Below are 14434 nucleotides of genomic sequence, written 5' to 3' on the forward strand. Positions count from 1 at the left end.
AGTTGTGCTTTTGGAGTTAAATCGGTTTTTACTGAGCCTTTTCCACCAGTGGTAATATAACATGGTTTAATTCAGTGGTAGACTCGGGCTGTCTGAGGAGCAGGGGCTAAAAAAAAAATATTCCTCTGGCTGCATGCGGCCGGGCACCAGCATGCAGTAAGTCGTGACGCAGCCTTTATGGCCACGGCATTGCCACTGAAAGAGCTCTGTGTAGGGTGGTTTATCATGCATGTTATCTCCGTAGGAATGAAAACATGATTAAGTGTTCAGTGGCACGTGACCATCGCATGCAGAGGCAAGTTTTGCATTGAAGTGCACCAAAGCTGAACTCCACGTCAAAGACTTGAATTTGCTATTGTGCTCGTCTAACTTTGCCCGTGTGTGACTGTGTCCTAAAACAGGGCCATTGTTGATATCATTAGTAACACCTGGACTTCACACTGATGGCGCACACCCACGGACCTTTTCGCTAAATATGCCTGTGCTTGTTTGATGTCCTCTTGACTCGTTTGTTAGTTTTGTCATCACCTGACAACTTTTACCTTCATCAGGATTATTATCAGCATTTCAAGTCACAGAAATTCCAGCAAATGGAGACATCTGTGAGATTATGCAGGGCCTTGAAAGTATTTAAACATAGAGCACTCTGTTGCAGAAGGCGCACCATTATTTGGATAGGCAAATACCTGGACGCAATACAGATGTTTCAGTGGTTACAGAGGCAATAGGTTGGCTTGTTTATGTTTGGGAGGGTGACAGCGTCTGTCTTTGTCTTTTTGCCAAGTGATAGGTGAAGACTTTATCTGAGAGTGTTGATCCGCACACATTCCCAGTGTGTGCGTGTATGTAAATGTGTGTGTAATTTTGGCACAGGTTAGTCATGTGTTTGTGCGTTTGGCAGCACTATTGCGTGAGATGACTCCAGTAAGTGTGTTTTCCACTAGAGTTGTTTGGGTTGGCGCCGACACAGCTTCGCATGTGTAGACTAATCACTCAGCCAGGCGATCAGTGGGCATATCCTGGTATTGTCCAGCTGAGTGTGTTTGATGGTGTCAGTCTGAAGGCACAGAGTTGTGGACAGAATGATGTTCTGCTCTTTTTAACAGAAGCTGGCAAGGGGAGGGGTCTTATGGGAAAGCCAGTGACGGCTGGGTGGGGGCATGTTCCTGGCTATAAAATAGGAGCTTTCAGGCCGGTTGAGTATTTAACCCTCTTCTCAGTTTGGCATATGTTTGTCACCTACCACCACACTGTGTCAGTATGCCTTGACTGTGTGAGGTGTAAAAAGTGCAATATCTGGATTCTCTGATTTTGGATTGTGTGTTTGCCTTTTCTCTGCAACTCTGTGGACTACCTGAGGTCTCGAACCATGGAGGTAAGACAGGCCATGCACAGCTCCCAGAGGAATGTGATGTTTAGACATTAGAGGATGATGATTTCGGTGTAGGTGATGTTGATTATAAAGAAGAGTACATTTCTGTCTGTTCCAGGTGTGTGTGGGGAGGTATTTTCGAGAAATCTGGCTTCTTCTGCATCTGACCGGTGAGGATGACGTCACGTGAAACAGACTGAAGATAAATAACATCTCCTGTGGTCCTACTTCTGCACTCAGCTGCTTATTGGTGTGTTTGTGTGTCTCCAGCTTGCGTGGCAGGTCTGACAGGGAGATGCAGTCTGTTCGGACGACACCACGTTCACACTTTTGACGGTGTTTTGTACGAGTTTCCTGGAGACTGCAGCTACCTACTGGCTGGAGACTGCAACCATCGCTCCTTCACACTGCTGGGTGAGTCACGCTCAGACAGCTCAACAAGGAAAACAAACAGATTTGAATTCTAATGCCGTCTGATGCTCAATCATCCAGTGCAGCTCAGTGTCTCGTGTGTAGCCACTGGCAGGGGTCTGTATGTACTTGTGCTGAGACATTACTCTTTCATGCATTTTTGTATGAGACGTGAAATAAATGTGTTCAATCTGCAGGAGATTTTGTTGGTGGCAAAAGAACTGGAGTCACTCTGTTTCTGGGGGACGCCTTTGAGCTGCACCTGTCTGTCGACGGACGGCTCTCACAGGGAGAAAAAAGGTTTAAGATCCAAAAATCCCCAATTATATGTGCATTATTATTGATTACGGAGAAGCATGAACTTTTTTTTTTCTCTTCATAGATTGTCCCTGCCCTATGCATCTCACACCGTGTTTGTGGGCTCAGAGCTCGGCTTCTATAAACTTTGGAGCGAGGAGTTCGGCTTCACCGTTACCATCGACAGTGCAGCCAGCATCGCCGTGACGCTCACCAAACACCATGCCAACCGCACCTGTGGCCTCTGCGGCAACTTCAACTCTGAAACAGCTGATGAATACACCGCTCAAGAAGGTGAGGTCTGTGAGTCAAAGAATCTGTGTGCTGTACTTCTCAATGTCCCAAAGTGAAAGGGGGAGAGGGAGAGTTCATTATTGCTGGAATCTAGGAAATGATTTGAATCACCAGCCCCTCAGCAACAGGAAGAGTAGCAACTCGGTACAGGAAGAGATAACGAGGTAAAAGAAGGCAAGAGAAACAGTCGTGTTAGGATGAGATTAAGGAGAAATCTGTCATCTCGTCTTTCTGTGTGTTTTCAGGATTCCTAACAGAGGATAGTTATGACTTTGCAAACTCATGGGCGGTGAAGGGAGCCGGTCAGTCATGTCGACGCATGTCCAACCCCGGCCAGTCCTGTAACAGCTCCAAAGAGACTTCAGCGGTGAGAAGGCAATGTGCACACACGAGCAGGTGTTAGGATTTCTGTGGGGACGTCACAAACATTTTCCTTATGCTAGCAACAATCTCTGAAAAGTTTCCTCCATAATATAAAAGCTTTTATCCAAAAGAAGAAGCACAGATAAATATAGACACCTTTGATGTAAGAGCATTTGGTATTCAACAAACGTCTGAAAACCTTAGACTTCACCTCACTTACGCTCATTAAACAGGCATCTCCCTCTATATACAGTATTTCTCTCCAGCTAGAGTAACATAATTATGAGCTCGTAAGTCATCATTTGACCTGGCACGAGTTGCCGATGATGTATTTAAAGTCAGAAGCAGGAAATGGTTAAAAGGTATGACTCATACCACAAATGAATTCTGTAGACTCTGCTAAATGTTTTATCATTTTTCCATTTTGCTTAACAAATTCGAAAAAATTACAATGTTATCTACTACCAAATGTCATATGATGCAATAGTGGCCAAAGAGTTGAGGTGCCAAACATGAACACAAATTCAAACTGTTTCCTGTCATCGCTCATTTCCCTTTCCCCTTGTTTCCTGTCCTCTCTCTACTTTCAGATATCTGATAAAGGCTTAAACCCCCCCCCGAGAAAAATCTCATCACTGTATCAGTTTTAGCATCTTCAGTTAAACCGCTGCCTTGTGTCTTTTAATTATAAGATTACTATTCCACATTTTACTTGTGTGGGTGCTGTTCTGTAATATGTGTGCTGTTGTCGCTGTGGGTGGGCTGATATGAAAGAAAAAAAAATCACTGTTTTAGCAAGAACATTTTGTACCACAGGAACACCCACGTGTAAGACAACCGAAAAGGCGTCATGTTAGTGTGAAACCATCTGATGTCATGAGCTCCTTCTGCAGGTCTTATATATTTCCTGCGCGGTTGTCATTTCGCTAAAGAAAAGGAAACGGATGCTCTTACAGTTTGTATCTTCACCAATATATTTCTAACTGTTACTGACAGACATTTATCTCTTTTATTAAACTAATGCCACCTTCTCCTTGTCTTCAAATCATCAAAAATCTTGTTTCAAGCATGATGTCGTCAATAGCTGTTACTGGCAGAGGAATGTATCCTTCCACACCTTAAAACCTACCCACCAGTAGTCATTATTAGAAATATTTCTTATTTAGATGAGCTGACAAGTCATGGCAGCTCAGGACAGGACAATAATAATTATAACAATGATATATTACTTTAATTGTATCATACAAGAAATGCAGATCAAAGTGCTTTACGACACAGAAATTACCAGACACCAAGTGCTTCAGTGAATAAAGACAGAAAGAGAAGAACAAAAACAGGATGAAAGTGGAAAAAAAACCTACTCAATAAAAATAAGATAAAATATGGATGATTATTGAATACCGAGAATGCATAACAGGCATAAAATAAACCCCACTGAATAATGATAGTAATAAATGATAATAATATTAATAATAACACTAATAAAGCTGTATACATAAAATACATAAAATCAAATAAAATGCAACCTTTTTAAAAGAAGTACAGCAGTGCAGCAGTGCATTAGTGCGAGGCAAAGCGCCAGGAAAGTCTCAGCCAGTTGAAAGCTGAAGTGAAGAGATAAGAAAAGACCAGAATACTAATGTTTTCATTCATGAACAACTGGGGGGTTTCTTTTAACTTTTTTGTTTTCTTTTGCCGGCACTGTTATAAAAACCTACAGCTGCTAAAAAGAAACAAAAGTTAACTTCACTATCAGCTAGAGAAGGGTTTTCTTTCACCTGAAACGATGGAATTACCTTTTATTTAACCCCATCTCCCACTTGAACTTAATCCTGTGTGTGTTGATGCAGATTTTGTCCAGCTGCAACGTGTTGCAGACGTCCAGCGTGTTCCTGCACTGTGCCCACCTGGTCTCTCCAGAGGCGTTTCAGATGCTTTGTCAGGAGGAGGCGTGTCACTGCGACCACAGGGACAAGGAAGACTGCTACTGTCCAATCCTGTTGGAGTATGCTCGCACGTGTCGTGCGCACGGGATACCTCTTCATGGCTGGCTGGAGGACAGCCAGTGCTGTGAGTTTGTCCGACAGTTAGTTGCGTGACACCATGAAGTTGCATTAATAATCTAAATCTGTCTGTGTTCAGTCCCAAAGTGTCCGATTGGGATGCAGTACAGCGAATGCACCAAGTCCTGCTCTACAACCTGCCATAGTCTCAACATCCAGGAGGTCTGCAAGGAGGAGTGTGTGGATGGCTGTACATGCCCTGGTAACCTCACACTCACTGTATCTCCTCCTTCTTTGGACTCTGTGTTACTTGCAGTGTTGACATGGTGTGTATTTGTCTCTCAGTGGGTAAGGTTCTGGACGGTAATCGTTGTGTGGAAGTGTCTCAGTGTTCCTGTGTGCACATGGGGCGACATTTCCCCCCTGGATCCACTATCTCACAGGACTGCAACAGCTGGTAAGAGGGCAATATGCCTGCAGAAACATGTATACATAAATGGAAAATAAAACAAACGTCCCCACTAAATTGTTTCTGCCCTGCAGCGTGTGCCGTCACGGTTCCTGGGAGTGCACCAATGAAGGCTGTCCCGGTGAGAGAGATGCACCGACTAACACATTCTGCCGGTAAATAAAGCCCGGAGTTGCTCATTTATCTTTGTTGTCTGTGTAGGTGAGTGCTTGGTGGTGGGCCAGTCTCACTTCAAGACCTTTGACAACAAGTTCTTCACCTTCACCGGTCGCTGTCAGTATCTGCTCGCTAGAGACTGCACAGACAGCGGGTTTTCTGTCATAATTGAGAACGTTCAGGTAATGGACGCTGTTTTAAAATCCACATGAAATACATGAGAATCTGTTGCTGTCACTTTCCTGCCACTAGCTGCTTGTCAGCTCTAGTATTTTTGGCTCATGTTGTTGTTGTTGTGATTCAGTGTGCAGATGATCAGGATGCTGTGTGCACACGCTCAGTGACGCTCAGCCTGCCCTCTCTGGAGGACATGACAGTGAAGCTGAAGCATGGAGGAGTTGTCTCTGTAAACAGCATGGATATCCAGACTCCAATGCACCACGGTATGCCAAGTTGGCAGAATAGATGGACATTTTATGGTCCCACTAAGTGTATTATACAGTATATAGTTATATTCTGATACTAAAGCCTAGAGTTTAACAGAGAAAGTAAAGAAAATATTGCACTTCATTTTGTTTTATTCATTTTTGGTATATTTTTGGGGGGAAAAGGAGACAAAAGAAAGAAAAGAAACATCAGACATCTTTCTTCCTCCTCCACCCCCGTGCTCACATGTACACATACAAATGGCTGCTGGGATTATTTGTGATTAATTGTTGAAAGTCCTGATAGAAACCCCTGTATTTAAACCTCTCATCCTCCCATTTACAAATCAGTTTTCTGCAACATTTAAACATCAAATACAGTGCAAATGAATCTATTTGAATATCCTGATTTCTTGAGATTAGTCAAATCTGCACTGTTAACATTATGATGAATTCAGCCACTCAGTTCCCTGTGTGTGTGAAACTTTACAGGCCGTCTTCATATCCAGAGATCTGTCCAGTCGTCCGTACGAGTGAAGTTTGGGGACGACCTTCGTCTGGACTGGGATGGACGGGGTCGTGTGCTTTTAAAGGTACAAACAATGTATAAACCATGGATAAAGGTAGATTTATGCTTGTGGTACCTTTGTGAAAAGCTTGAATTCTATCCATCTCCCCAGCTGGGACCACATTGGGCAGGGCGGACTTGTGGTCTCTGTGGTAACTACAATGGTAACCAAGGGGATGACTTCCTGTCTGGATCTGGCCTGGTTGAGGCAAGTCCTGAGTCATTCGGCCAGTCGTGGAGGATCAACGGAGACTGTTTATCCACCCACAAACACGTGATTGATCCGTGTGCCATTAATCCCAAACGAGGTATACACATCCATGAATAAACACGCACATACACGCCACAAAAAGTACAAAGTTAACCTCTAATCCTCCCGCGTCTTTCAGTGAGGTTTGCAGAAGAGGCGTGTTCAGTCATTATGTCGGACGTGTTCAGTCCGTGCCACTTCATGGTGAACCCGGGCCCGTTCCAGCGGTTCTGTCGCTATGATGTGTGTGCATGTGTGGATGGCGAGGAGTGCCTCTGCTCTGCTCTGGCTGCCTACTCAGCGGCCTGCGCTGCCAGAGGAGTGCTGCTCAACTGGAGGTCCCCCTCACTCTGCGGTAACTCCCACACTGAAATCTTTCACAGCTGATCATTAATACGCGCTACTAAACATGCAAACATTTAATTCTATTGATTATAAATTGTAGAAGTCAACAATAATATGAGTAACACATGACCTTAAGGCATCAGCACCCCATAAACATCTATTTTTATATTTGTATGGTTAAGAGCACAACAATAATCATGATAAACAATTAAAAAAATAACCATTATTTACAGCCTAACTGAGAATAGATTCCTAACTCTCCTTTGTTCTGGTTACCTCAGCGCTGAAGTGCACTGGCGGTCAGGTGTATGAGGCCTGTGGGAGTATGTGTGACCGGACGTGCCGCGCTCTGTCTGGGGCGGAGGCAGGCTGTGAGGGGGAGAGGGTGTGTGAGGAGGGCTGCTTTTGCCCTGCTGGGAAGTACCTGAGCGACTCGGGAGAGTGTGTGACGGCCGACCTGTGCACCTGCCTGCACGATGGACAGGTCTACCAGCCTAATGACGTCTACGCAGATCACAACAGCATCTGGTCAGTCACTGCGCATATTCACAAACCATGCTCAGGATGATGAAATCTAAGACGTTGTTACACTTTTTTTTGTGTGTTTTCCTTTGCTTGTGTGTGTAGCAACTGTGAGAATGGCAACATGCACTGTAGCTCCAATGAGGAGAGCACTTTACTGTCTGACCTCTTCTATGACGACGACTTGGCACCATCCAGAGGTACAACTTCACTATTTTACAGGAGCTCTATTGAATTTCCATGTAATTCACAATCCCCCTGTATGGAGTGAACAGCTGATTAGTTTTACTTGACAGCTGAACTTAAGCTTTGATAACGTCATCACTGTCTTGCCAATGACGACTGTAGAAAGATGTCGAAGGAGTCACCAGTTTGGTTCAGTTGAGTTCATTAACAAAATTGATTTTTGAATCTCACAGAATCGCTCGATCAAATTAAGGGTTTTGTTCGAGAACTTCTTAAATTATTTTCTTTTCGGGCACTGATGTCAGTATGATGACATGACATTTGAAGCTTCTTTCCAAAACCTCAAAGAAACTTTGAATGCCAAAAATGACTTAAAGAACTAATTAAGAACTTCATTTGGTCCAACTATACACGCTGCTGTTTGTTTTTGTGTGTGCAGAGCGACGGTCAGCCCAGTGCCCTCCTCCACTGATCCGTGCAGACTGTGATGCAGGACAAAAAGGCCTTGAGTGTGCCAGAACCTGCCAGAATCTGGATCTGCCCTGTGTCAGTCTCGCCTGCATTCCCGGCTGCCTCTGTCCACCAGGCACAGTAGGTGGTGTGTTGTCTGTGGGTGTGCTGTAGATAATGTATCTTAAACAGAGAGCCATGAATGATTGGCGGATTGATTTCAGGTACGTCACCGCAGAGACTGCATTGCACCGGAACAGTGTCCCTGTTACCATAACAACAGGCCATATGCATCAGGACAGACCATCTCCGTGGACTGCAACACCTGGTAAAATGACAATGTATGCATACATGGTTATAAAGGGGAATTCTCGCGCTGTGCTTGCTTAACAGGCTCTCTCGTTCACAGTGTGTGCAAGAACAGGAAGTGGCGTTGCACAGAGAAAGTGTGCGATGGTGTGTGCCGCACGGTGGGGGAGGGGCATTACATCACTTTTGATGACCTCAAATACTCCTTCCCTGGCCTCTGCCAATATGTCCTGGTCCAGGTAAGAGAGTTCCAGAAAGAGCTCCAGGGAGAACTGAACAGATGCTTCATTTAATTTCATCGCTCCGTCATCCCCCAATGTTTTTCTTTTACGATGTTCGCTCATCAACAGGATATGTGTAACGGAGAAGAGGGTTCATTCAGAGTGCTGGTAGAGAACGAGGCCTGTGGAATTGTGGGACATCGCTGTGCAAAAGCTGTCACGATCTTCTACCAGGGAGGGTTGATTGTAATGCAAGACGGAGAGGTAACACAAACGCACACATTCCCATAACAACTCACACACGTAGTCAACACAAAATTGTCAGACTTCAACAAGCAAAGAACTTTGCCTCTTGTCCCAGTTAAGATCTGCCACAAAAAGGAACCCTCCTGAAACCAAACAGATGTTTCTATAACCATGCAACCAGGACGAATCATCAGAAATGAAGCACATTTTCCTAAAAAGTGTAACCGTTGAGTCACCATATAATAATCAATAAAACATTAACTGGTCTTCCGTCTCCAAATCACACAGCAAACTCTTCGCCTCTTCAGGGAGACATCAAACCAGCCTGCCTGCCAGATCTTTACTGAATATTTTTAATCATTGGATAAAAATAGTCAAGTGTTTACATGTAGGCTGAGCATGGCTGAGCAGGGCCAAACATCATGGTGCCTTTTGCGTAACTTTTGGATATAAACCATAAAAGAAATTGCAGTGTGTATATGTGTCCATGGTTACCGTCTCTGTCTCTCACAGGTGAAGATGAAGAGGCCGGTGCTGCAGGGCTCACAGGTGGAGATTGTGCGCTCGGGTCAGTTTTACACACTGCTGCTGGGGAAACACATCTCCCTCAGCTGGGACAAGGGAACTCGCCTCCTGGTCCACATCTCAGCTGCATACAGAGTATGAATGCATTATGACACCATATTTTGAGCGAACCCTGCTTATTATTTTATGTTAAACATTTTATCATGTTTCAGGGTCGGGTGTGCGGCCTGTGTGGTAACTTTGATGGGAACGTCAACAACGACTTGGTGAGCAGTAACAACCAGCTGGAGGTGGACTCATCACACTTTGGGAACTCCTGGAAGGTTGCTCCCAGCTGTGCTGATGTAACACAGGTGAAGTCTGGTTTAAGATTTAAGAGTGTCGCTTCGCTCAAATGCCAAACATCATATTTTCACTCTAGCCTTGGTTTTATACAATTTGTATCCATCCCTTAGATTTTGATCCCAGCACATTACAAAGAAGGTTCATGGAATCATTAGTTTAAGTTAGCATACTCCATTTCTAAAAAAACAATAGCTGTTGTTGCTCTTGACAGAGTCGAGAGAGACTCTGAGACGAGGCACTCGAGAACATGCTTTAAGTCACATCCTGACAACCCTCTCAGAAAATCCAACCTGAGTCCTTGACAAAGTAATCCACCGTGCAGCAGCATTAAACAAATTAAACAAAACATCCACTGCCTTGTATAGAGACGGGCAAGGTCATGTCATACAATCGGCTCACACCTTTACACAGTAAGGTTCTATTCATGGTCCAGATTGGGAGCACAGAGGACCATGGCCTAAATACTCACTGTGATGGATTACCTGCCTCAGGCGAGTCTGTAAAGTGGAGTATTCTGACATTACTCAAATCCAGTGTCTCTCTGGATGGTTTTAATAATGGAAATGATACTTTGGAAAAGGTTTTCCATCATGGAACATAAGAATGATTTATAGTTAATGTTCCAAACAATGTAAAGACACTAAACCTGTGGATGTGTGCTTGTGTGTACAGATACCTGCTCCTTGCAGCGACAACATTGTCAAGCTGGTAACAGTGGAGCAGTCGTGTCGTCTGCTCACCGGCCCGCTCTTTAAAGAATGCAACAGCCAGGTGAGCTTAATTAAGGACACATCAGACGTCCCTTGACACAACACGCACTGTCCACGCACTGTGTTCGAACCTGTCACCGTTTGTCTCTAGGTGGATCCCGAGCCGTACGTAGAGATGTGTGTGGAGGCAGCCTGCTCTTGTCCATCAGTGGGTGACTGTGCGTGTTTCTGTGATGTCATCGCTGCTTACGCACAGGCCTGTTCAGAGGGGGGTGTATCCATCAGCTGGAGATCCAATGATCTTTGCCGTGAGTGTGATTCACTCAAACATTTATCGCTGCTGTTTGTCATCATGTTATTTTTTGGCTGATATAAAGTAACTCCCACAGGTTTGGAAAAAATGGTTTTCTCATCCAAGCTAAACCAGTGAACAGTGTTATCTGAGGTGTCAAAAATAATCTATGGATATAAGAAAAACATTGATGCTGCAACGCACTACGATGCACAATGACCACATGCTTGTTCACAGCAAGATGTTAATCTACAACACGTGAGGCTTTTTAAGAATTAAAAGTAGAATAAAAAAATAAGGAGAATGAAAGTATGATAGTTACAAAGAACGCCATCTGAAACTGCACGTTTGAATACTTTATCATGGTGGTCAGAGATCGTTTTCATCTTGCAAAAAGAGAAACCTATCTATCAAATCAAATCAAATCAACTTGTATTTGCATTGCACGATTAAAAATGACAGGAATGGACCAAAATGTTGTACGAATAAGTCAATTATGAAAAAGTAGGAAAAAGGCACAATAACAACAACAAAAAAATACAAAGAAGAAAGAAAATTAAAACACATTTAAAACAAAATAAAATGTTGTCACATGGTTGATAAATAGTGTATTGATTTAACATTTTTTTCCTTAGCCGTGAGCTGTGAGGAGCTGAACCCCAGGATCTCAGGTGGAGGGGAGGAGTTATGCCAGTGGAGGTATAATACTTGTGGCCCAGCCTGTCCGATCACCTGCCAGCACCCAGATCCCCTCCACTGTTCGCTCTCATGTGTAGAAGGATGCCATGCCTACTGCCCCCCAGGTGCCAAAAATACTCACTGACTCAAATGCAAACGACAGTATGAATAAAATTGTAAACATTCTTTTACAAACAACAAAAAGTGTGTGTGAGTTCAACTTTTGTTTTTTTGCAGGCCAACTGCTGGACGAGGTGGCCATGCGTTGTGTAGATCCCTCTCAGTGTCAGGTGTGTATCCATGAGGGTCAGAGGATCTCTCACGGCAACAAGGTCACCCTGAACCATGACGACCCCGAACACTGCAAGATATGGTAATATTCCAACTGTGCTTCAAGTCTGGATATCTTGCATTTGCGACGCGCTTCTTTGCATATATATAGATGCTTTTTGTTTTTCTCTTCTGAAGCCACTGTGACAACAACACTCTGAGCTGCGAAGTTTGTACCTCCCTCACCGCGTTCACCACTCCCACACCGACACCGACCTACGGCACCTTCACGACCCTGCCCTTCACCACTTTGATGCCTGAGGGAACGTGTGACCGCGCCATGGATCTGGCGTTCCTGTTGGATGGTTCTGAAGCCCTGAGCGAAGAAGAATTCCAGGCTACCAAAGAGTTTATACTGGGTGTGGTGGAACGATTCCGCATGGGATCAGCTCACACTCGAGCCACTGTGCTGCTTTACCACTCTGGAGTCAAAACATATGACCTGCAGGTAGATAAACATAAAGTGAACATTAGTAACACAGTAAAATGTTTATTCAAGACTTTTTCACAATGCTTATCAGTCTGGAGCCTCTATTCAATTAAATTTCTAAGGGAAAAAATTAGAGCAACAAAACATTATCAGACCACACCTGGTTACTTGACTTCTTTCTCATATATGTCTGTAGGTTCAGAAGTGGCTGTTTAAGAAGACTGTGCGTGAGCTGCATTACACAGGAGGAGATGCAGCCTTCTTGGATGAGGCTGTCAAGTATCTGGTCATCAACATCTATGACAAGAACAAGCGTGAGAATGCCGGCCGTGTCGCCATCATCTTGACTGCTAGCGCCAACCCTCGCTCCGTCCGTGCCATGACAAAGATGCTCCGCAAGAAAGCCATCACCACCCTCACAGTAGCGCTGGGTCCCGGGGTAAACATGGCGCAGATCAATGACATCACCAAGGTGAATCCAGAGAACAGGGCGTACGTGCTGAGCAGCACAGCTGAGCTGCCGGATCGTCTTTTAGACCTGACAGATTACCTCTGCACCTTGGGGATGGAGCCAGAGGTGCCGAAACCTCCAACACCAAAGACCACTCCAGCTGAAGTTCGCAAAGGCACGACCACCACAACCGTGGCTCCTCGTCTGGAGCCCAACCCAACACAACACCTCCCCAACATCCCTACAACCACCGCACCCTCCGGACTGTCTTCCATCACCACATTGTCACCTTCCAGCTCTCCAGCCAGAGATGTGACATTCATCCTGGAAGGCTCTGATTCAGTCGGCGAGGTCAACTTTAACAAGTCACTCGTCTTCTTGGAGGAGGTTATCTCACAGCTGACGGAGGAGGAGGAGGAGCACATTCGCATCACCGTGATCCAGTACTCGGTAACAGTCACTGTGGAGATCACCAGGTGGGAGCTGAGGTGGCAGAGGGACCTGCTGATGCAGCGGCTGAGGGAGATTCGATGGAAGGGCGGCAGTAAGACGAACACAGGCGCAGCTGTCACTACGTTTCAGGAGATGACCACGGTCCAGCCCTCACGCAGCCCCACGCCTCCTCAGCTGGTCTTCCTCGTGACAGAAAACCCACCTACTGACACAGTGACACGTCCGCCATCCACCAGCACCCAGACACAGGTGTATCCCATTGGTGTTGGACCAAAAGTACGCGATGTTGACTTGCTACCATTCAGCTCCCCTCAGCGCCCGATGATGGTCGATGACTACAACCATCTGACGAGCCTGGTCCACCGTATTGTCAATATCACCCACACCAAAGTCAGGCCCCGCTCTCCCACACTGCCACCACTGGTCCTCCCAACGCTTGCCAGCCTGCCACCCTCAGGTATAAAAGACACATATTCCAATCATTCAATCCACGAGGAGTCACTACTGTATTAATTTGTGAGCATGTCTTTGCACAGTGCCGTGTAAGAAGCCTGTGGATGTGTTGTTCCTGCTGAAGGCTGGAGAGCAGATTGAGGACATGAAGACGTTTGTGAAAGCTTTCATCAATAATGCTGATATAGGTAGGTGTGACCCAAGAGGAAACCTCCGAGCCAATGCACATGGGCCAAAAACTGCTGTTCCTTGAATGGGCCACTTGAGGCTGACTCCAAACGCGTGTCCATCCTCATAAATCACTGTGTTCGAATGCCCAACTTTACAGCAAAATGAGCATGTTTAGAGCCTGTTACAAATAATATATTACTATAATTATAACCTTTATAACCTTTTATTATTTGTTTTAAATTATACTAAGGTGTATAGTTATGTTTAATTAAAGGTGCAGTAGGCTATTCTGGAGAAATCAACAAATCCTACAAGAAGCCAAAACACTGGTATTTCATGATCTGTAAATCCGACACAGACATTGAATATCTTTCACCACAGTGGCGTACTTCACCTTTAACAATGTGGCCACCTCGCAGCGAAGCTATCTAGCTAGCTGTCAGCGTCCAGGTTTCATTTGGCTCACCTCATCGCTACCATGCTTCACCCCTTTTCCCATCATTGGGTCAGTCGATGATGTCATGGAGACTATGTCCATGTTTTACACAGGCTACTATGTGACTCAGCCCCTGAATGCCCTTTATAATATGTGCTGCATTTTACTGATGTGTAGCATTGCTATAAGCTGTCTTTTACAATGATACTTAATTTACTGTAGGGAAGAGGGGCCTTGAGAAAAGTTAGCTTTATTTAAATTCTCATAATTACC

At 44.8% G+C, this 14434-nt stretch overlaps 1 protein-coding gene across 3 annotated transcripts in view; it reads left to right on the forward strand.

Moving 5' to 3' along the window:
• vwf (von Willebrand factor) overlaps window positions 1-14434 on the forward strand; it is a 35372-nt gene that overhangs the window by 13098 nt on the left and 7840 nt on the right. For 2 of the 3 annotated variants that reach the window (XM_037105986.1, XM_037105988.1), the window contains exons 3-31: window positions 1491-1542; window positions 1643-1786; window positions 1981-2083; window positions 2166-2374; window positions 2620-2741; window positions 4588-4807; window positions 4880-5002; window positions 5086-5197; window positions 5284-5330; window positions 5411-5547; window positions 5670-5808; window positions 6283-6383; window positions 6471-6666; window positions 6748-6963; window positions 7235-7481; window positions 7581-7675; window positions 8101-8252; window positions 8336-8439; window positions 8521-8659; window positions 8771-8905; window positions 9401-9547; window positions 9625-9765; window positions 10430-10528; window positions 10619-10775; window positions 11395-11562; window positions 11675-11810; window positions 11906-12215; window positions 12394-13558; window positions 13638-13742. In XM_037105986.1, coding sequence (XP_036961881.1) covers window positions 1491-1542; window positions 1643-1786; window positions 1981-2083; window positions 2166-2374; window positions 2620-2741; window positions 4588-4807; window positions 4880-5002; window positions 5086-5197; window positions 5284-5330; window positions 5411-5547; window positions 5670-5808; window positions 6283-6383; window positions 6471-6666; window positions 6748-6963; window positions 7235-7481; window positions 7581-7675; window positions 8101-8252; window positions 8336-8439; window positions 8521-8659; window positions 8771-8905; window positions 9401-9547; window positions 9625-9765; window positions 10430-10528; window positions 10619-10775; window positions 11395-11562; window positions 11675-11810; window positions 11906-12215; window positions 12394-13558; window positions 13638-13742 — 5221 coding nt within the window. Of the gene's footprint in view, window positions 1-1194; window positions 1376-1490; window positions 1543-1642; window positions 1787-1980; window positions 2084-2165; window positions 2375-2619; window positions 2742-4587; window positions 4808-4879; window positions 5003-5085; window positions 5198-5283; window positions 5331-5410; window positions 5548-5669; window positions 5809-6282; window positions 6384-6470; window positions 6667-6747; window positions 6964-7234; window positions 7482-7580; window positions 7676-8100; window positions 8253-8335; window positions 8440-8520; window positions 8660-8770; window positions 8906-9400; window positions 9548-9624; window positions 9766-10429; window positions 10529-10618; window positions 10776-11394; window positions 11563-11674; window positions 11811-11905; window positions 12216-12393; window positions 13559-13637; window positions 13743-14434 lie in introns of those variants that run through there. The other variant, XM_037105987.1, reaches the window with a different exon arrangement.

Source organism: Acanthopagrus latus, chromosome 8, assembly GCF_904848185.1.
Source record: "Acanthopagrus latus isolate v.2019 chromosome 8, fAcaLat1.1, whole genome shotgun sequence".
NCBI lineage: Eukaryota > Metazoa > Chordata > Actinopteri > Spariformes > Sparidae > Acanthopagrus > Acanthopagrus latus.